The sequence below is a fragment of the Mytilus galloprovincialis genome, chromosome 8, assembly GCF_965363235.1.
Source record: "Mytilus galloprovincialis chromosome 8, xbMytGall1.hap1.1, whole genome shotgun sequence".
NCBI lineage: Eukaryota > Metazoa > Mollusca > Bivalvia > Mytilida > Mytilidae > Mytilus > Mytilus galloprovincialis.
In genome coordinates, this window is record NC_134845.1 from 14,369,623 (window position 1) to 14,394,226 (window position 24,604).

Sequence of the window (24,604 nt, forward strand, 5' to 3'; positions counted from 1 at the left end):
TTCAGGTTAAAAAATTAGACTAGTAGAATAAGGTTTTCAAAATTTATTTCTAGTATTAAAATTTTTTAAAAAAATTAGATACAAACTTATAATGTATTTGGGTCAGTCAAAATGACATTTATTTGTATAGAAATGAAATATCGACGAATGTAAATAACTTTCAAAATTTGTTTACTATTATGCCAGACCATATCAGAAATAATGAAACCTAAAGTTATATCGCAAACCATAAAATACAAAAAGGTAAATAACCATCAAATGTTATAATAGAAGTAATAAAATGCTATGCCCAGAAGCAAAAACTAAAAAAAAACTCTTAAAAACAACACTACAGGTTGCATTTCTATAAATATAGACAATGCAATTTCCCATAAGAACCCCTTTTACGGCTAAAACTTTACCACTTTTACTATGAAGTTTCGAAAATAAATATTTCCTGGAATGGAAAGCTCATATGCACTACTATTTTTTTCAAAGGTCAAAATATAGGGCTGTGCGGCATATATGCCCCGAACTTCTAAGAGTTTAAACTTATACTAAAATTCTGTACTACCCCTACATTCACTTTTGGTCTACCTCAGAATTCAAGGCCGGCCGCTAATTATGCTTACTTATATTGGTAACATTCCCAAGTTATTTCTCTATGAGAAGATACATAAAGATCATATCTTGGAACTAGTACGTAAGCAAAACAAACTATAGTATCTATGAATATTAATTATCTCCCAAAAAGAAGCGTGGTTTGTTAAACAGCTGTATTTACAAAATGCAACCTATAGATAGATAAACAATTAATAGTTAAAAACACGAATGCAAGGAAATGCGGAGTTGATTTCCGGACTTCCGTTAATTGTCTTTTATTGCAATATTTTGTTTTTGTATATATAGGCTCTGAACCAAACAAAAGAGATCATGATTACATCTGTGCATATATACAAAATGGTTTCTTCTATAATGGAGAATGTACACAAACACAGAGAGTCGTTTGCAAAATAGACGGTAAGTAGTTTGCATTGTAAGTACTTTCTTTTTTTTTTATTTTCATGATTATTATTATTATTATTATTATTATTATTATTATTATTATTATTATTATTATTATTATTATTATTGTTAATAGTTATATTGTATCATAATGCATTGAATGTCCAGAGCAATTAATGTCCAGTACGTTTATTCAAACAAATAATATAAAAATAAAGATATGTGGTATGATTGCCGTTGAAACAAGAACACACCAGAGTTACAATGACATGGATATTAGCAATTATAGATTACCGTACAGCCTTTAACAATGAGAAAAACTCATACATTATAGTTATATCTATAACAGGCCCAAAACTGTAAAGTGTAAAACTATTCAAAATGGAAATCTAAAATCTTGATTTATAAAAAATACAATTTATGAAAAACAAATATGACAGACATGAAACAAAGACACCCACTGAATGAAACTGACCGAGTTTGAATCATTTATAAAAAGACATTTTTCTGACATTAAATTCAAGCGATTGACAATTTTCCAGCCACAACAGTCATCCACATTTCTACAGAGATGGAAGACACATCAGCTTATATACAAACAACATTTCCCTCATCTGAAATAAGTGCTTCCGTTATAACAGATGTATCATCATCTTTAGATTCGACTCACATTTCTAGTACTCATCCGAAAGGACCAGGAACAAACAAAAAGGCAAATTACAACGATACAATGGCGGATCAAAAATACACAGAAGAAAAAGAAAATGTCACCATCATTCCAAGCACGTTTCCAAGGCCAACCATTTCAGCATGTGAGGTGGCATGCATCATAAAGTGTAAAGGTTATAGGTCCCAATCCTCAAATGGCAGTGTTGATGCTAACCCAGATTATCTATATAGAGTTGATAAAAAATCGTTATCCTCTTACCAAAGAAGGCATTACAGCGCCCCTGACTCACGAAAGTCCTCATTTTACATAGGAAGTGGAGGCATTGCTTTCCTTGTCATAGTCGGGCTTTTCATAATAATGCTGGATGTTTTACCAAAAGCATGATTTAGAAAAAATGCTTATAGAAGCGGGTGTCAAGCAGTGACGTGGGTGTCCGTCCGATCGTCCCACACTTTTCAAACTAACTCATATGATGTACTTAATTTTGCATCTCGTTTATTGTTTCTTCATCCGGGTTAACTTGACTTTTCAATTCAACACACTACAGTGCAAACAAAAAAGTACCAACAACTTCGCCTAAAACCATATTCATAATATAAGGAAACTTTCACAGAATCGTCACCATATGATGCATATATGCCCATCCTATTTTGTTCATGATGCCAATTGATTTCGGACTTTGCTGTTGCTTTATGAGAGGTACCAATTAAGTAACAAGAACTTATCCTAAATCCTTAATTAAGATGTATGACATTTATCCAGAAACTTGACCATGTAATGCCTTTTTTCACTTCTTCTTTTATTTTGTATCAGACTTTTTTGTGGGTTTACCAATAGAAAATCTTAGAATTTGCGCATGGAAACGGGGTATCATTTGTGAGCCTTTCTCACAAAGCCTTAGGTTTGCCTTCATTTGTTACTAGCAAGTATTAAAAAATATCACTTGTTTAGTTTCATTAATGGAAGATAATTTGTGCCCTTTACATATATATTAAACGAATTTAAACTTCTTGCGACATCTTTTTGTACTGTATATCCATATTATTCAAAATAACAAATGCACGATAATCTGGTCTGACAAGACCGAGCCGTTTGTCGTCTTTGATATTAATCTTACATTTAATATTAAAAAAACAATATGGATTTATTTTCTAAAATTAAACGATTGATCCGTCCGAAGAAATCCGATCGTCACCCTCCCCTCTCTGCAATGCAATTGTCATATCCATACTGACACCCCGACATATTGAATTTTAGTTTTGATATTTTTCAGTACAAACTCATTGCTGTTATTCTTAGGTACTTATCTAAATGTCTTATGATATTTCAATCATTTTAATAAAAACACCAATAAGTTGAATAAACAAGGTACGTCTATAAGGATTCAGCAACAAACAGCAAATACACTTGTACATCCCGGATAAAAACTATGGTCCAAAATTGTGAATCAATCAATTGAAATCCGAGAAGAAAATATTTTGAAATCATCTATACAGACAGTGTCGACCAGAACTTTGTCGTTACTACGAAATTCAAAACAGATTAACTATTCACAGACTTTTACGTCTTGCCGTTGTCAATCCGCATTTGAATTATAAACTTGTAGTCATGGTTAAACTTGGATCAATAGCAATAAAGGATAGCCAGTGCTCTTTATGCGGTTGTTATTCTACAGATGTCGTTCAACACTTAATGTTATACTGTGAAAAACTTTTGGATGCAAGAAATAACATGTTTTACGGAATTGTTCATGTATTACCAGTCCAGGAATCTGTACGCTTTTTTTAGCAAAATGATAGCGATATAATCGTAGCCTTTCTTGGTGGTATTACAGACTTTATTCAATCTGTGAACTCTGACAACTGGAGAAACATGATGTGTTGCTTGGCAGATCATATATGTCATCTGTACGGAAAATTTAAAGACGAATTATCTGAGCATAGGTTTAATTCTGGTCACTAAAATATCTGAACTTAACAAATGTAGCATATAGAGATATACATAGATATAAGTAACATGGTTTTTGTTGTTTGTTTGTGTGTGATTTAATTGTAGTCTGTAATTATATCTTGTTCATTTCTTGTAATTAGAATATTTGTTTTATAAAATGTAAATCTTCAGCATAATGGAAGAAATAAAGTGAATCAATCAATCAATCAATCACCTAAAACAACTTTATGTGCAGAAAGTGAGAAACAAATTAAGCTTTTTTTTTTTTTTTTTTTTTTGTTATTGTTTGTGTTGTACATATAGCGTTGTTACCTTTGTTTTATTAATTCGAATAGCAAAATGTGTTATATTTGCCAATATTTGGTAGATAAGAACTAAAGAAGAGGCTTCAGTAGTTTATCAATGATCATCAATGTACAATTCTCAAAATGTTATTTTGAAAATATAAAAACTGATAGAATCACCTTAACTTTATTCAGCAACCCCATTAGTCGGTTTCACAAAATAACTTACGACTAGGATTGATCATAAGTATCATGAGTATACTGAATTGTTCATGACTGACATGATCAATCTTAATCGAAAGTTTTTTGTGAAACTGACTTCTGGTGCAGAGACCGCGTCTCCTACGCATGCATCACCAATCATGCGAAAGTAGTTTCATTCATTACTTCACGATTGGCACATTAATGAAATCGGTAAGTTTTGAATTAAACGACCATTCGGATAACTTAAGATCTATTACCACTCCAACGTACCTGGTGTCAGACCAGAAACAGATACGTCATAATTGTTAAACAATTCATGATGGTGATCATTAAACATTAAAACATGTATACTGTTGAATGAAAGCATAAATCCCATCAGGTCCTTTTGGATTCTTCTCAGTTAAAATAGTACTTATGAAAAACGTTTTTCCCCTATGAGCTTACTTCAATGGTGTTGGTCAAGGTAATTTACCATGAGGTTGTGGGCACATCAATTTGGAATACGATGCACATGTTGATTATGGTGTGAAATTTTATGCAAAGATAGTGTTTTGGTCCCGACTTCACGGTTCACTGAACAAACAGTTACAGTGCGAGAAGGCATATTGCTTTTTGTGCAAATAATCTTGTTTTTAATTAATTATTGTCTGTATTGAATAAATAACATCTCCTATCAATGTTTTGTTTGTAATATATTATTGAATCCATGCTGCATACTTACGTTTGCATTTTATATGTTTTGTATTCTAATATGCTAACATATTGACCTTCATAAATATATTCGTGTAAACATATGGGTTTTATTTTAAAAACCAATCATACATATGCATTTCTCGAATTCATCTAAACTACTGTTTGGATTTTTCTTTATTTTTTTTTTATGTTGTATGCCTTAGTTGCAGATGAGACATAATGCTTTTCTACAACAATCTTCCTTGCTTAAATTTCAAATCGTTGATGTCGTTGTTATAGTTGTTGCAAAAACAGGCTGCAATATATATTCATGTATTTTAATATGATTCTGGTACACTCCGGGAATTGATTGTTACACATAAACCGCACTCTTTTGTAGTATAGTTTTACACATAAAACACCTTTAGACTGCTTGAAATATGATTAAGACCTTCATCTGATAAAAATGTATTAACCTTTTATGTTTTGCCCTCCATTTCTCTATAAATCAAAAGCCAAGTTTTAGTATGAGAATTATAATTCTACAGAAAAATTATTGCTTAGTTGGCAGGGGACTTACAATAACGTGTGTACCAGAAGATCAACCGAAGAAGAATATTGTCATTATTTTGCATCTTTTTCTTTTAAATTATTTTTTTTTAGAAATGTTATTAATTGTACATGTATTCATTAATTTTATACATTTTTGATTTCGTGAAGCCTATATGTGTCATTATAAAACAACTTGCAAATTTCGATTAGGACAAATTTGGAAAATTATGTCATTGTTTTAAAAATTTAAATATGTCCTCCTATTCTATAATATGGTAGCAAATACTTTCAGAAATATGCAATGGGAAAAATGAAAAGTTCCTAAAATATTAACAAATCGAGGTCATCCTCTGATAGGACCACTTCAATGGTGTTACCACAATAAATCATGAATTAAATTACTAAAACAAATTGTTAAATACCAAACAACGGTTACAATTTGTTGTTAAGGTTTAAATTACTACTTATTGCATGACAATATTTTTATAGGTAAGCGTTCTATTTAAACATAACTTTCACAATAAACTCCTACATTTGGATAACTACATATTAACCACGATGAAACACTTAACTTAAAGTTTATATATTAATATGTAGTTATCCAAATGCAGGAGCCACCAAGGGTAGGTGCTTAAACAGTTAAAGGACATAGTAATATATTGTGTAAAATTTCTGTGTAAACATATTTGGATTTGGACGCAGCCTCTAGTACAACTTGTTCCAATGCTCTAAAAAAAAAAAGAGAATACACAAAACACAGAAACAATGGAATGAATTATTAGTATTTTTTTCAATTTTTTTTTTAAAAGCACACATTTCTTACAAGATATCATTGATTTCATTACTCATTAACCAAATAAACTGGTCTTTAATTGTCAACATATCAAAATTTGCAAAATATTTCCTAGCACAAAGTATTAATTTACGTCTCTCATTATTTAATGAGGTACAATTAAGAAGAAAATGTAACTCATCTTCAACTTCAGAACTTGAGCATCTGGGACAAGTTCTATCGTGTCGAGGATTACCCCGATACCTTCCCTTTTCAATCTTTAGGGAGTGTGCTGAAATACGCAGCATTGTCAGATTTTTTTTTATATTTTGTACATTGTTACGTAACATGTTTTCTTTACTTTGTTATTATCATTCAACAATAATCATTGTGGTAAATAGTTTGTATTTTTGCTGATATTTGTAATTATGCTGTCCTATGGAGAGTCTTTAATTGACAATACAAATACGTATTGTATAGTGTTTTGCTGTTATTCCATTGTAAATATTATGTACACGTCGCAAGAAGTTTGGGCCGTTTCAAGGAAATCCTAGTAAACCTAGTGATAGATATAGAGACATTTTAACTTGTTCAACGTGATATCACTATATTACAGCTTCAGCGATGTATGATATGCTTACATGTATCAAAAGACAATCTGTAAAGATACGATAGTTGTAAATTTATTAACAATTTGACGTCTCAGAGTTGTTTTATTCAAGCCAATGACTGAAACTGGTTTATATACTAAATATTGAAGAAGGTGGAGATGTTGTAGCATTTGAAAATCTTTTTAGTCAGACAGGAGACAAAATATAGGACATTTCTTAACCAAATTATAGTAATTACTTTGTCATAGACTTATAATTGTTTATATGTATATAATTTTAGAGTTATGAGATAAAACAAAATCAAATTATGAAGTTATTTGTTCTTAATAACAATATTTTATAAGTCGCACGCCCTCTTTCTGGATCGAATTTTGTTATTTTCAAAATACAGTTACAATATAGTTATGTTCCAAGGGTTTATAAAAGCACTCAATTTATTCGAATAACAAGTGCCAGTGAATTCAATACAAACCTGGACCATATTAAAAAAATCTTCAGTTTTTTTTGTTTTTGTTTTAATTTACATTACTGTAGTGTTCTGGAAGGTTTTAACAATAATTTTAATTCTGGCGTGTTTTTTTTGTCAAGGGTAATTTAGTAACCATTGATAAATTATCGTTAGAAGTATGTTATGTGTTGATAGACATTGACAAATTTTAATATTCAACCAATAAATGCTATTTACTCAATTGTTACGATATTAGTTTATGAATATTATAATTTGCCACTGGACGTTAAGCAACCAACAATCAATCAATGAATATTATAATATTTCTACAGTTATGTATTCTCCGATTTAATGAAAGATCTTCTTTTGTTATGCAGACCTTCGAAATGTATTGTATATTGAAGAAGAAAAACATAATGATCATTTGTATATCTACAATGTAGTCTTATGACGAAGATTTTGTATATTTATTAAGAAATGAAGAACTTTGTCGGGTAGTTGCTTAATCCTACTTAAATGTTTTCTGAAGCAGAACAAATTTCTTTATTTATATATAGCTAGTTGATGTTATTTAATCTCAAATAGTTTTTAAAATCAGGTAAATTATTGTATATACTAACATTTATCATCACCCATATGTAAATATGAAATTTGTTCTTTTACACAAATATTTAAGCAGGTTTTAGAAACTATCGACAAATTTCTTTAAATAATTAAAGAAACAAGAAACATGGCTTCCAATGCTTCACTTTTAGACTTATACCTTGAGTTTGACCTGAGACTTCTGTGTTATAGTAGTCTCAGGTTTGACATATTAAGCGGTCAACTCAGTACCAGAATCTATAACAAACGAGACTTTTTTTAATTTTAAAATTATTAATTTCCCCACCTTAGCAAAAATATTATTAAGAAGCCAGATTATTTAATTTCACTTTCAGATATACTGATGATGTTCTTTCCATAAACAATCCGAACTTTTCTGATTGGGTTCCATTTATATATCCCCCAGAACAAGAGATAAATGAAACAACAGACACAGCTTCCTCCGCCTCATTTTTAGACTTATATCTCGAATTTGACTTACACAGTCATCTCAGTACCAGAATCTATGACAAACGAGACGATTTTAATTTGAAATTATAAATTTCCCTACCTTAGTAGCAATATACCCAACTTATTCGATATTCAAGAGCTTGCAGCTCATACTTAGACTTTGTAAAACGTCATCAGTGTCTTAGTAGAAAGTTGATGAACCAGGGGTATGTCAAAGAACGTCTCGTCCTTTTTCTAAAAAAAAGTTCATCGGAAGGTACCAAGTTGATAAATATTCCGTATCAACTTTACAAATACACGATGGTCTTGATGTATAGATTCTGCATACTGATGTTGTTTATCATCTTAACAACGTGTTTTATATTTCTTTCATTTGTCTTTGTTCTATTACTAATATTACTTTGACTGTTAAATGCTTTTATGTGATATCGGTTTGACGTGGCTCGGTACTTATACATCTCGTCAATGTGTTTGTATTGTCTTTCATTTTTTTTTTTTTTTTTTTTTTTTTTTTTTTGGTGCTGTGTTTTGTATATTATGCGACTTGATGTATTTCTTTGGTTCTTATAACGTGACTCTGTACTTTAAAAGATCCCGTCAGTATGATATTCTATTTTGTGTCATTATGATATATTTCTATTATGAATTACAATATACGTTGAACCACAAACGTCAAAATCATTCAATCGCGTAGTGGAATTAACTATTTGTGGATTCTTATAAATTCTATATATAACGTTTGAACTAGTTTAAATCTCGGTCTATTTCTGAAATTTATTCTCACTTACTTTTGATTTTTTAACTCTGCATAAAATTGAGAATGGAAATGGGGAATGTGCCAAAGAGCCCGACAACATAGAGCAGACAACAGCAGAAGGTCACCAACAGGTCTTCAATGCAACGAGAAATTCTCGCGCCCGGAGGCGCCCTTCAGCTGGCCCCTAAACAAATATATACTGGTTCAGTGATAATGAACACCATACTAAACTCCAAATTGTACACAAGAAACTAAAAGTTAAAATGATACAAGACTAACAAAGGCCAGAGGCTCCTGACTTGGGACAAGCGCAAAAATGCGGCGGGGTTAAACATGTTTGTGAGATCTCAACCCTTCCCCTATACCTCTAGCCAATGCATAAAAGTAAACGCATAACAATACGCACATTAAAATTCAGTTCAAGACAAGTCCGAGTCTGATGTCAGAAGATGTAACCAAAGAAAATAAACAAAATGACAATAATACATAAATAACATCAGACTACTAGCAGTTAACTGACATGCCAGCTCCGGACCTCAATTAAACTGATTGAAAAATTATGTCTTCATCATATGAATATCAGGCACAATCCTCCCCGTGAGGGGTTTAGTATCATACCATCAAAATATATATGAGAAGAACATAACCCGTGTCTTGCCAACAACTGGTTTATTAATAATAAATGTGTTTAGTTCCGATGCAAAGACCCTATAAGTGAATCAATATTAACGCCAAAATATGCAATCTTTAATGACCTGACAACAGTATCGTAACTATATCCCTTCTTAATAAGTCTATTTAAAGGTTTTGTTAGCTTCTGAGGTGAATACTGACATTTTTGTGCTTTATAAAGAATATTTCCATAAAATATTGGATGTGAAATACCTGAACGTATAAGAAGTCTGCATGCTGAGCTATATTTACGAATGATGTCCTTATACCGATAATAAAATTTAGTAAATGTTTTGACTAGTTTGTGATATCGAAAACCCTGGTGTAATAATTTTTCAGTAATACATAAATTTCTCTCGTTAAAATCTTAAACATTGTTACATACACGAGCGAATCGTACAAGTTGAGATATATAAACTCCGTAAGATGGTGACAAGGGAACGTCACCATCTAAAAATGGATAATTAACGATAGGAAATGAGAAATCATCTCTTTCATCATAAATTTTAGTATTAAGCTTTCCGTTAATGATATATATATATCAAGATCGAGGAAAGGGCAGTGGTCATTGTTAGTATTAGCTTTATTTAAAGTAAGTTCAACAGGATAAATTTCTTTAGTATACATACTGAAGTCGTCATTATTGAGAGCTAAAATATCATCCAAATATCTGAAAGTATTATTAAATTTGTGTATCATATGTTGTTTCGATGGGTCTTTGCTGATTTTTGTCATAAATTGTAACTCATAGCAATACAAAAACAGGTCCGCAATAAGTGGTGCACAGTTAGTCCCCATTGGAATTCCGATAACCTGACGATATACGGAATCTCCAAAGCGAACAAAAATGTTATCTAGTAAAAATTCAAGAGCAGATATAGTATCAAAGCATGTCCAATTGACATGTATGCTTACATTGCCTAGGTCAAATTTTAAAATTGTTTGTATGCACATTGAACGACAAATATATGTGACGTATAAAATTTTCTGACGTCAGACGCACAAATCAATGAATGTGTAATATGTAGATAGATGTTTTTGTGTTCTGTTAAATTGTTCCTTTTATAATTGTTATATGATGATGACTGATGTACCCATATTTTGACTATTTTATTGTGTCTGTTTAGTTAACGCATCAATGTAAATATAACGGAATTTGATGAGACTGTCATCAAAGTGAGAGGTTTAGTGCTATAAACCCAGGTTTAATCCACTATTTTCTACATTGAAAATACCTGTACCAAGTCAGGAATATGACAGTTCTTTTCCATTCATTTTTGATGCGTTTTGTTATTTGACTTTACCATGTGATTATGGACTTTCCGAATTGATTTTCCTCTAAGTTCAGTATTTTTGTGATTTTACTTTATACCAACTAATCATGCTTTCCCAACTCATTCAGTATCCAAGAGCTTGCAGCTGATACTCAGACTTAATGAAGCATCAACCGCGTCTAGAGCAGAAAGTTGATGAGCCAAGGTTATGTCAAAAAATGTCTCCTTCTTTTTGCTATATATGTTCATTGGAAGATACAAAGATCTTGATGATTAATATTCCGTATCAACTTCACAAATAATGATGGTATTGAAGTATAGATAAAAGGAACTGACGTTGTTTATCGTCTTAATAACGTGTTGTATGCATAGTGTTCCCTTTTTTAATTTGTTCTTGTACCTTTTAAACCTTTAATGTTTATTCCAATTTTTGTAATATACTTTTGGCGTGGTTCGGTACTTATACATTCCGCCATCGTGTTATTGTGCAATGGTCATTATTGAATTTTTTTATTTCATTGTATCCCATGGACTTTGTCTTAAGAGTGTCTATATACCTTTTTGTTTTTCTTTGTTGAAACAGTTATTTGTCTTTAAAGTGATTAAGATTCTGTTACAATGTTGACTGCTGTGCCCAAATTTTTGACATTGTACAAATTACATGAATTATGTCTATATAAAAAAAGAAGATGTGTATGATTGACAATGAGACAACTCTCCACAAGAGACCAAATGACACAGGAATTGACAGCTATGGGTCAACATACGGCCCTCAACAATGAGCAAAGCCCATACCGCATAATCAGCCATAACAGTCTGTTTGTTTTGCTCACACATTGTCAATGTAATGGCCGTGAGGTATGTGTATCCCCTATTATGACAGATCCAAAATTAATTGAAATTATCTTACGTTTTCAGTAAGACAACAATCAGTCAAAGATCAACTAGACAATGAACAATTACAAGTCACCTTTTGACTCACACCATAGAATAAAACACCAGACTCAAGCTAGCGAACAATAAGCCAGCGAACAATAAGATGAATCAAGCTAGCGAACAATAAGCCAGCGAACAATAAGAAAACGCACCCACATGATCATGCCTAAAAACCGAAGATTTGCAATAACACGACACGTACTTATGATAAATATGATGACAAATAAATAAAAATGATGACAAATAATTTCCAATAGGAAGATGAAATGCAATTCCATTTAAACACAGAAAAGTTTAATAATTTATTTGTGTATTTAATAACTTTTTTTTAAGGCCGGGAATTAAAAAAAAAAACTTTCTCCTTTCTCTTTGATAAGGGATTGGTTATTGTCTGTATAATAATAATAACAATTGATAACAACAGGTTACACTATACTGTTGTAGCGAAACAGTAAGATCTTCAAGCTCATATAATTATACGATTAAAAAGAAAAACTGATAACCACTGTATTCACTTTTCGCCAAAGAAATAGCTAGTTCACGTAATTATTCAAAAGTAAATAGTCACTCTTGTAATTTATTTATTACATTTCGATAAAAAGAGCGATAAGTGTAAGAGTTACACACGAATACACGAATTACGTCAAATAGAACGAAAACGGCTTGACATAAATATTTTGGTTAATCTAAACAACAATTTATTTAGAATCAAACCTATGTAAACTACTTTAATCCGTAAACATTTCCCTACGGCAAAAACCCGGATGGGGTAGGGTGACCTTAACATCCCCCTTCTTTAATTTATAAACAAGAAATAGCTCCGGTAAAGCTTTTGTCCCCACTATACACAAATGATAAACACTTCACTAAGGTTGCCTGAAGCCAAAGATCCAGGTGGGTAAAGTTACGGAACTTTTTTTTTTGAAGTCCAAAGTTGGGGTCGGGTGACCCTACCCTCCCCCTTCTTTAATTCATAGCCAAGTCCCTACGGCAAAGCTTTTGTGCCCACTGGGTACAAATGATAGGCACTTGCCTAAGCTTGCCTGGGCCCAAATACCCAGGTGGGTAAAGTTACGAAACTTTTTTTTTTGAAGTCCAAAGTTGGGGTCGGGTGACCCTACCCTCCCCCTTCTTTAATTCATAGCCAAGTCCCTACGGCAAAGCTTTTTTGCCCACTGGGTACAAATGATAGGCAATTGCCTAAGCTTGCCTGGGCCCAAATACCCAGGTGGGTAAAGTTACGGAACTTTTTTTTTTTGAAGTCCAAAGTTGGGGTCGGGTGACCCTACCCTCCCCCTTCTTTAATTCATAGCCAAGTCCCTACGGCAAAGCTTTTTTGCCCACTGGGAACAAATGATAGGCACTTGCCTAAGCTTGCCTGGGCCCAAATACCCAGGTGGGTAAAGTTACGGAACTTTTTTTTTTGAAGTCCAAAGTTGGGGTCGGGTGACCCTACCCTCCCCCTTCTTTAATTCATAGCCAAGTCCCTACGGCAAAGCTTTTGTGCCCACTGGGTACAAATGATAGGCACTTGCCTAAGCTTGCCTGGGCCCAAATACCCAGGTGGGTAAAGTTACGGAACTTTTTTTTTTTGAAGTCCAAAGTTGGGGTCGGGTGACCCTACCCTCCCCCTTCTTTAATTCATAGCCAAGTCCCTACGGCAAAGCTTTTGTGCCCACTGGGTACAAATGATAGGCACTTGCCTAAGCTTGCCTGGGCCCAAATACCCAGGTGGGTAAAGTTACGCAACTTTTTTTTTGAAGTCCAAAGTTGGGGTCGGGTGACCCTACCCTCCCCCTTCTTTAATTCATAGCCAAGTCCCTACGGCAAAGCTTTTGTGCCCACTGGGTACAAATGATAGGCACTTGCCTAAGCTTGCCTGGGCCCAAATACCCAGGTGGGTAAAGTTTCGGAACTTTTTTTTTTTGAAGTCCAAAGTTGGGGTCGGGTGACCCACCTGGGTATTTGGGCCCAGGCAAGCTTAGGCAAGTGCCTATCATTTGTACCCAGTGGGCAAAAAAGCTTTGCCGTAGGGACTTGGCTATGAATTAAAGAAGGGGGAGGGTAGGGTCACCCGACCCCAACTTTGGACTTCAAAAAAAAAAAGTTGCGTAACTTTACCCACCTGGGTATTTGGGCCCAGGCAAGCTTAGGCAAGTGCCTATCATTTGTACCCAGTGGGCACAAAAGCTTTGCCGTAGGGACTTGGCTATGAATTAAAGAAGGGGGAGGGTAGGGTCACCCGACCCCAACTTTGGACTTCAAAAAAAAAAGTTCCGTAACTTTACCCACCTGGGTATTTGGGCCCAGGCAAGCTTAGGCAAGTGCCTATCATTTGTATCCAGTGGGCACAAAAGCTTTGCCGTAGGGACTTGGCTATGAATTAAAGAAGGGGGAGGGTAGGGTCACCCGACCCCAACTTTGGACTTCAAAAAAAAAAAGTTCCGTAACTTTACCCACCTGGGTATTTGGGCACAGGCAAGCTTAGGCAAGTGCCTATCATTTGTACCCAGTGGGCACAAAAGCTTTGCCGTAGGGACTTGGCTATGAATTAAAGAAGGGGGAGGGTACTAGGGTCACCCGACCCCAACTTTGGACTTCAAAAAAAAAAAGTTCCGTAACTTTACCCACCTGGGTATTTGGGCCCAGGCAAGCTTAGGCAAGTGCCTATCATTTGTACCCAGTGGGAAAAAAGCTTTGCCGTAGGGACTTGGCTATGAATTAAAGAAGGGGGAGGGTAGGGTCACCCGACCCCAACTTTGGACTTAAAAAAAAAAAGTTCCGTAACTTTACCCACCTGGATCTTTGGCTTCAGGCAACCTTAGTGAAGTGTTTATCATTTGTGTATAGTGGGGACAAAAGCTTTACCGGAGCTATATTTTGTTTATAAATTAAAGAAGGGGGATGGTAAGGTCACCCTACCCCATCCGGGTTTTTGCCGTAGGGAAATGTTTACGGATTAAAGTAGTTTACATACTAGGTTTGATTCTAAATAAATTGTTGTTTAGATTAACCAAAATATTTATGTCAAGTCGTTTTCGTTCTATTTGACGTAATTCGTGTATTCGTGTGTAACTCTTACACTTATCGCTCTTTTTATCGAAATGTAATAAATAAATTACAAGAGTGACTATTTACTTTTGAATAATTACGTGAACTAGCTATTTCTTTGGCGAAAAGTGAATACAGTGGTTATCAGTTTTTCTTTTTAATCGTATAATTATATGAGCTTGAAGATCTTATTGTTTCGCTACAATAGTATAGTGTAACCTGTTGTTATCAATTGTTATTATTATTATACAGACAATAACCAATCCCTTATCAAAGAGAAAGGAGAAAGTTTTTTTTTTAATTCCCGGCCTTAAAAAAAAGTTATTAAATACACAAATAAATTATTAAACTTTTCTGTGTTTAAATGGAATTGCATTTCATCTTCCTATTGGAAATTATTTGTCATCATTTTTATTTATTTGTCATCATATTTATCATAAGTACGTGTCGTGTTATTGCAAATCTTCGGTTTTTAGGCATGATCATGTGGGTGCGTTTTCTTATTGTTCGCTGGCTTATTGTTCGCTAGCTTGATTCATCTTATTGTTCGCTGGCTTATTGTTCGCTAGCTTGAGTCTGGTGAATAAAACCCATACCTTATAGTGGGCTATAAAAGGCCCCGGGATGACGAAGTTTGAAAACTCTGGTTGCTACGTCATGTATATTTAACACGAGACAAACTAGCCTGTGTCGCTCACCTTGTTTATTTGCATATTCAACGAAGGACATTCTCCAACATTGTAGACGAGAATAGAATGCAGGGGCGGATCCAGGATTTTGGAAAGGGGGGGCGAAGTTTTTTTTAATTTAAATTTTTGGCACCTTTTTTGGCTAAAAAAACATGAAATAAGTGTAATATTTACTTTTTTAAAACGATTCCTGGCGTGGTGCATGTATATTTTGTAGTTCCTGGAAGGTGTGAGGGTTGGACATTTTCGATGCTGTATTCTCCCTATTAATTGTCTATCATAAAATGATAGTACGGATTTCAAGCTATTTACTGATAAATTTGATGTGGGACTTTTCAGTAAAAAAAGACATTGAAAATTCTCGCTGGTTTGATGTAAGTTAAGTTATCATAACCTCACAGATTTCTTGTTGTAAACAAGATATAAGTCGGGCTATTCGATAAAATTTACAATACGACGGACACGACTGAGCTAAAAAAGACAAACAAGCAATATTTATCCAAATGTTTGGTTGATATGTTTCACCCAACAAAATTAAGGGATGTGAGGTATTCCAAATCAACCAAAAGCTACGAATGAGTCTGAAATCATCAGACAACGAATATATGAATGAAGGTTGAAAATTATAGACATTAATGCTACTTCCAGCAGCAGGTTGTAGTATGGTCTTGAAAAAAGTATTAAATACATCAGTTCGGCGAAACAGACACTTCGGTCAGACATGCAAACCCCGGCCAAAAAAAAATACGCCTGTTTTTATCTATCATGTTGATTTAATGCTTAATAATTCTGTTGGATATTCTTTTCTAATAGCAAAAAAATGGACAAGATTATTGTTTTCAATCCAGATACGGCCAGAATTTTTGTTTCAGAATGCAAAAATTAGAGTCAATTGTTTATCTCTCAAATATCTCCGACTGCCTCCTCAAATCAAATGGTTCGTACCTTAGAATTTAAATCTATCTAGAGATTATACTGACTGGGGATCATTATTCAGCTGTTATTTTAAAATAGGATGCCGATCATGGTGCGTTACGAGTTAAACATGTTTTCGTAGGTAGATATAATTGATGAGGAACTTTTTTTCGTGAGAGTGTACTAATATAACTAGTATTACTGTTTTGTGGACTAATGAAATAGAAGTCAATATGTTCTTGCTCAATCCTGTGTCACCTTGAAGATTGTCATGCTCAGCCTAAGCAATTTGTAACGGTAATTTAAATTTCGAAATGACTGAGTGACGTTTTTTCGACGCACTGGTCAACTCCACCATAGTGAATCACATGACTTTCAGTTAGTATACACCAGCGGAAAATATCTTTATAAGTAAAGAATTGTCACATAAAATAAATGCACGGGAAATGGCAAAGTTCACGTCGTCTAGTCTGATAAATCATTAAACTTTTACAAAAAAAAAATGTCCAAGCAAAGAGGGGGGGGGGGGCGGCGTACGCCCTCTACGCCCCTCTCTGGATCCGCCACTGGAATGCATAGTCAAAGGCTCTGTTTTGTTGATCTTGTATTGCTAATCATTTAGACTGTTTAGTTTCTCTCTACTTTCTTTCGGTTTTGCTCAAAACGCAAAAGAGGATAAAATAAATCCTCATTTAAGGGCAACCACTCTAATAAAGAGTGTTAGTCAACTACCTATATGGGTAAAATTTTACTTGTTCGTAGATCTTACCTTACTTTGGTGATCATTTTTGTAATTGAAAGTGTCTACTTATCTATTATGATTTTTATTATATAAGTCAAAACGCAAAAACAAAATGACAAAAATCGTCATTAAAGGGCAATACCTACAATAAGGAGTCGTCGGACGATTTCCTTCATGCTCATATTAGATCATATTAATTTGATTATTCTTTCTGCGACCTGGCTTGAAAAGGTGCTCCTAGTTTTGGAAGTGATAAAAATAACCGATCAAATATATGTCAATATTTAGGACGTGAGAGTGATAAGCCGGAAGGATGATATATTTTAACAGCTTTTTATCTGAGTTTTAAAGGTAAGTCAGTTTAGTTGTAGCTGTTTATTGCTATTCGCAGTTCTTCATTTACATGTTACTCGTCTCAACACATCAAGAGTTAGTTTCGTGACTTTGTCTATCACATGACTTTACTGTGTAAGTTATTAATCATGTCAGCTTATTGTCGTTTTATCCAACATGTCTATATTCATATCAAGAAGATTATATTTTTTTATTAAAAGAAAATAATTTGCCTACCATCCACAGGCAATTGTTTCTGTCAATGAGGTGGGAGGGGAAGGGGGAAGGGGTTGGCTTATATCAACACTTGTACGAAAGCTTTAAAATCACGAACGAGTGTGATACTAACACAACCACCCCATCCCCAAATTGACAAAAACAACTTCAAGTATATATATATATATGTGCTACCACCTTAACCTCTTCATCTTTTAGAAATACGTGCTCTTATGGTGCCATTGTCAACTTTCAAATTTAAGCTTGGTCGGGTAATTTATTCAGTGGCGGATCCAGAACTTTTCATAAGTAGGCCCTCTGGTTGACCTAAGGGGGGCACGCTCCAGTCATGCTTCAGTGATTCCCTATATAATCAACAAAATTTTTCCACGAAAGAGGGGTACGGGCCCCCCAGCCCCCCCCCCTTTTTTGGATCCGCCTATGTTATTATTTGGTAAAGATAATGTTTTCATGTCATTGAATATATTTTTTTTTTTAATTCAGTTATCAGTCAATATCAGTATCGTTTCATCAGGCAATTTAATTGAGAAAATTCATTTTATGAAGAAATTTACACATCTTGAATCGGCATGATCAGACCGTCAGTTTTTTCGTTTGAATTGTTTTACAGTTGTCTGACATTTCGATGTCTTTTATAGCTGACTGTGAGGTATGGGTTTTGCTCATTGTTCAAGGCCCTACGATGTCCCATAGAAGTTGTTTACTTCTATGTCATCTGGTCTTTGATGGAATAAAATTGAGAAAGGAAATGGGGAATGTGTCAAAGCAACAACAGTCCGACCATGGAGCAGACAACAGCCGAAGGCCACCAATGGGTCTCAATGAAGCGAGAAACTCCCGCACCCGTAGTCGTCCTTCCGTTTGTCTCGTTGGCAATCATACGGTCACATCTTCTCACTTTTAATAATTACCATGAATTGATCTATTTTGTGATTTAAATACTGTGAAAACAAGAACGGCGATTTTTAGGTTGGATTGTTATCTTGTGAACTAGCAAGCAGAAAATCCGATTTAACAAGTTGGCCTTGTACAAAGCAGGGTTCATTTTATTACCATATCAACATCGATATATCAACATGTTTTTGTCTTTATGATCGTTTAATTTGTCACCGAATGGTAAATTGCAATCTTCATCTTCTTCGTCTTTTGCATCGTTGTCGTCGTCATCCATTTAAGGGGGCAATAGGGGGTCCGTTAACATGTTAACAACACCTCGATTTTGGCAAAAACAGTTAACAACAAATGCAAACATGATAACAGTTAACACAGTGGGTTGAAAACAGTTAACAGTTTAAAATTCATATTACCTACATTTACAGTACATGCAATACGTAAGGCGAAGTATCTTTTAATGAAATTTCCTGAATGTGACGGAAGTAAACTTTGATCACTCTTACATGTATATTATAAATGAAAATAAGATTTTCATACATTTTAGAGACCTATCGGAATGATGGACTGGTTGTATTTGATATGCTTGTTTATGCTGACATGTTTCATCATAGCTCTAGTCATGGTAGTCTTGGGAGACTGTGATCTTTTACTTCAAATCGCTGAAAAATTCGGAAAATCACCAAGTAAGTGTTTGGAGACTGAAAATATCGATCGTATAACAATATTGTATTCTATTTTACGTGTATTTTTAATGTATATATACTTGTAACAGTGTAATTATATCAGATATATTTTAGAATAAACAAATGTTGAACTTACATATTAAGGGATTAAAACACTGCTCATTTCAAATCCAACAGTTTTATATACATATATATAAATATATATATATATACAAGTCTAAATTGAAAACAACGTTCAAACCTATGATTGCGTATGATAAAAACCGCAATTAATTTTAATACGTGTGTATGTAAAACAAAGGAGTCTGTACGTCCGGTAACACCCCTTTTTGGCCCTTAAATATAGCAATTTTACAAAATTGTTAACATGTAAACTATTTGTTATTTATTGGAAAGTAAAATGCTTCTGCTACATAAATATGGGCTGTTTTTAACAATACAATGTACATGTACATATAACACTGGACACTTTAAATTTGCAAAACACTCATTTGCAAATCCGCCGCCGCCTCAAATAAGAGCTACAATGTCATGAATATAACCAAAATGTGCAGAATTACATGGGATTCAATAATTTCATTGGTTTTCTACTGTTACTATTATATTTATTTTTCTATTTGATTTATAAAAACATGGGATTTTCAATATCCCATGGGACAGGGCAAAATCCCATGGGATTTACCATTATCCCATGGGATTTTGGTTAAATCCCATGGGATTTTTTTTGGTCCCATGGGATAATTGTAGTCCCATGGGATATTTGTTGTCCCATGGGACAAAAAAAATCCCATGGGATTATTATTATCCCATGGGATTTTTAATATCCCATGGGACAAAATAAAATCCTATGGGATTCAAATTATAAATATATAGATATAAATATACAGTAATGTGTATGTTACAATGCATTCTATTTGGTAGTAAATTGTTATAAGATGAATCTTATTAATTGAATATCTTTTTTCTTTGGAAATGTTAATTCAACATATTGTTCTATAACTGTTCAAAACTAAACTTTTAAACAACAAAGTAGATAATGTTAGTATCAATATATGTTTATTTATGAATTATAGAATACTTTCTTGAAACACTATTATTTACCATTTGAAATCAATGAAAAACTCTAATATAAGGCTGAACATACTAGTACTGTAAATTCAGAAATTATTGCGTGCATTTATTATTGGATTTTTGTCATTTAAGACTAATATGAGATTTTAATTTTTTACGATTTTGAGATCAGTTTAATTCATATAAAATATTTCTAAATGGGAGTTTAAATTATTGCGTTTACATCTGTGTTGCAATTTTTGCAAATATAAACCCTCACAACAATTCTTGAATTTACAGTAGCTATTTAAGTAAATCTATTTTTCACAATATCCCTCCACATAAAACATTAATAGTTTCTTATCATCCAGCATTGTGTGATCTTATAGTCCACTTTTTGGTCATTAAGCGCACAGAACATTGACATTATTGTGGTTTCAATATCTTTGGTATTTAAAAGAACTTCAAATTATTGACTGAGTAATGAAAATAATAGCTGATCCAACTTTTGTCTTTGAATTTATTCTGGTCTTGTTTCTATGTTTTCTCCATTTATTCTAGATGATGAATTTCAATCCTTCTGAAAAAGAACCAATAAAATCTGAAGTATTATATAAAAATTTTTGCATACATGTAGCAATAATATGATTTTTAATAAAAATAGCTATGCGGTATGGATTTTACTGATTGTTAAAGGTTGTCCAATGTCATCAGTTTCTAACCTCTTACATCCTTTGGTCTCTGATGGAGAGTTGTCAAATTAGCAAATACCACATCTTCCTATTCTAATACTACCGGTATATAATAATCAATTAATTTATTCTTCTTTATAACGTATGGGTATTTTCCCCAAGTTATTTATATCATATATAAAGATCAATGTTAAAACTTTAGGCAATTATAATAACATATTCCATTATTCACTAGAATTTCAATATATTATACAAAATGCAGACAACAGAAACAATATATCTTTAAGCTTTTGAAGTTCTGACAGAGTTCAATTTGTGTTTTATTTCAATGTAAAAATACCTTGAAATCTTCGGACATATTGGAAATTATCATGATTATAACATTGATACAAAAAAATATATTGTTTCATACTTATTTTTTGTGTTGTTGGCTTGCTGTCTCATTTTACAGTTATACATACATCAATAATCTTCTTCTTTATTAAAAGTAAATATGGGATATTTTTATTTTTATAATCTGAAAACATTATATTTCTATCAAATAACTTATTACCAAGTTCACAAACACCAACGTGTTTGTCAGATACTTATTTTAAGACATGTATAAATGTTTCAGACCATATAAGTATTTGGACCGTACGTTTATGGTCCGAAACATATAAGTATACTCTTAAAGTCCGACCATATGCTTACAATCAGACCATTTGAGTATACCCGGTACTTGTACTGTCTATAATACCAGAGCTCAACCAAACATGTATTTTTATTTCTACTGCAATTAAACTTTTTGTATTAATCTATTAAAGATTTCAGTTATGTTGATCTGTAATGTATATTTGTTTCTAATAAACTTGACCAACTTCTTAAAATTGGGCAGACTGTACGCGTAGTCTAAATACTCATATGTTCTGGAACATAAACATGATTAACAAGCATTCGGCAGGATGTCATGCTAAAATCCCTTAATATTAGTACTAAATTTTGAGTATATATATGTAAATCCACAGGCTACTTACTGAAATTAAAGAGGATAAAATTTAGAGGAAGGACTGGACAGATGAATGCACCAACACTATTAAAACAGAGCATAAAACTTACCAAAAACAAGATGTTTTACATTTATCCTTCAGAAGCAGGAAAATTGAAAGTTTTTTTTTTCTTTCTCTGCTGTCCATGGTATAAACTTTAAATTCATTCACGCAAAATATGAAAATCTGCAAAAGTAGGACCTTGAACCTCAGCTTATCCACATTTTGACTTTTGAGCTGCATATTTTTTTTTTCTTTTCATCTTGCTGACAATCTACATGATCTAAACATAAAAAAATGATAAAAACATAATTCTAGATTAACTTTGTGTTTTTATTTTTGTTGATACAAACAATTTTTCCCAGCTTAAAAGGAAAACATCATCACAAAAAAGGAGGTCATACTAACCTCCTAAATATTTAAACAAACCAAAATAATAACTTGATTAAGAGCTTGTCATAAATTAATAGCATTGATACTCTTATTTTTGAAGACCATATATATATATATATATGTCTTTTGCATACTTATATTCCTTTGTACAACAGTATGCATATTAAGATTGATTCCGAGGACTTAAATGTTAAATTAGCATGATTAATTTTACAGTTTCTCAGCTCCATATGTGTACAATATGAGAGTATCTTGCAATACTGTATATTCTGATATTCAGAACATATTGTGAGGTTTTTATTAATGCAAATGAGAGCTGTATATCATTCTCATTTCTGAGACATATTTATGAGTTGAAGACCAGTGCCAAAATTTCCTCACTGCATTGAAGACCCATAGGTGACCTTCGGTCGTTGTCTGCTCTTTGGTTGTCACTTGTGTTGTTGTCTCTTTGACAAATTTCCAGTTTCTACTTCCCATTTTATAACATGTATGCAGATTTTTCGTAAATTACAATAATCAATCACGCAATTCTGTCCATTATTTATTTGTTATTGAAAATAAGCAAAAATAAATGCACACAAAATTTAACATTGTTAATAAAGGCTTTTTTTTAAATTCAAAACAGTTGCCTACACCGTTAATTTCCTTGTTTGATTTATTTCATATTTTTATAGCCTTAATAGCTAGCTAGATGGTATGCCTGGATGGATCCAGCCATTTTATAAAGGGGGTTCCCTGTTCCCAACCAAAGATTTAGGAGGGGTGGTTCCAACTATATGTTCCCATTCAAATGCATTGAGTGTCCAAAAAAAAGGAGGGGTTCCAAGTTGAACTACCAACCCCTAGAATCCTCCCCCTGTGATCCGGAATTTTTTTCACTTAACCACTGGGGATCTCAACCATTTAAAAGTTTTTCAAACATGTGAGGGTGGGGGTGACCCCCCATGGACTCTCCCTATATTTCATTTGATGTGTTTTATTGTTCCATACAAGAATATATATGGTTTAGGGGTGGGGATCTTGACCGTTTACAAGATAATAGCACATTCTCAAATTGAACGGGACGGGGTGACCCCCAGGGACTTCCTTTTAATTTTAATTGATTTGTTTTATCGTCCCATTCAAGAATATATATGGTTTAGGGGTGGGGATCTGGACCGTTTACAAGATAATAGCACATTCTCAAATTGAACGGGGATGGGTGACCCCCAGGGACTAACCTTTAATTTTAATTGATTTGTTTTATAGTCCCATTCAAGAATATATATTGTTTAGGGGTGGGGATCTAAACCGTTTACAAGATAATAGCACATTCTCAAATTGAATGGGGTGGGGTTACCCCCCAGGGACTTCCCTTTAATTTTAATTGATTCATTTTATTGTCCCATTCAAGAATATATATGGTTTAGGGGTGGGGATCTTTAGGGGTGGGGATCTAAACCGTTTACAAGATAATAGCATATTATCAAATTGAAGGGGGTGGACTCACCCTCCCTTCTTTCTTCCCCCCAAAATACCTGATCGCCACCCCCCCCCCTTTTCCTCATTTCAATCACCCTGATATCAGTCTTCACGCTGAACTGCTAAATCTACAGGCCCGCAGCTCAATTTTTAAATTTTTTTAGTTAAATTCTGTTGGCCTGTAGGTCTAATTTTTACAGGCCCGAGAGCAATTTTACCAGCCTGGGCTGCCTGGGCTGCCACTCGGCGTGAAGACTGTGATATTATGATCTGATAGTTTTATCACTTACAATAGGAATTGGTTTAAATTCCCCAATTAATTCTAGTCGGTCAAATATATGAATAAATTGATTTAAATTTCATTTTTTGATAAAGAAGGACAACAGTTTTCTATGGTTAATAGAACTTGATAGTTACTAATTTGGGCTCAATTTGGGAAGCTTTCAAATTCATAGCATGCCGGTGGCTGTGTTCAAAGTGCTGGGTTTTTTATCACCCTCGTTGTTTGCGGACTAACGATTTAGTATGGAACGCCATGACTGCCTTATGTTAATGATCAGCATTATATGCAGTGCTCACACCATTATATTAAGT

The 24,604-nt window shown here is 33.4% G+C and overlaps 1 protein-coding gene across 1 annotated transcript in view; it reads left to right on the forward strand.

Moving 5' to 3' along the window:
• Window positions 1–17,456: 17,456 nt before the first annotated feature.
• Window positions 17,457–24,604, forward strand: part of LOC143085139 (dehydrogenase/reductase SDR family member 7-like) — a 30,700-nt gene continuing 23,552 nt past the window's right edge. The window contains exons 1-2 of the mRNA XM_076261323.1: window positions 17,457–17,587; window positions 19,245–19,383. Coding sequence (XP_076117438.1) covers window positions 19,257–19,383 — 127 coding nt within the window. The 5' untranslated portion in view covers window positions 17,457–17,587; window positions 19,245–19,256. The remainder of the gene's footprint in view (window positions 17,588–19,244; window positions 19,384–24,604) is intronic.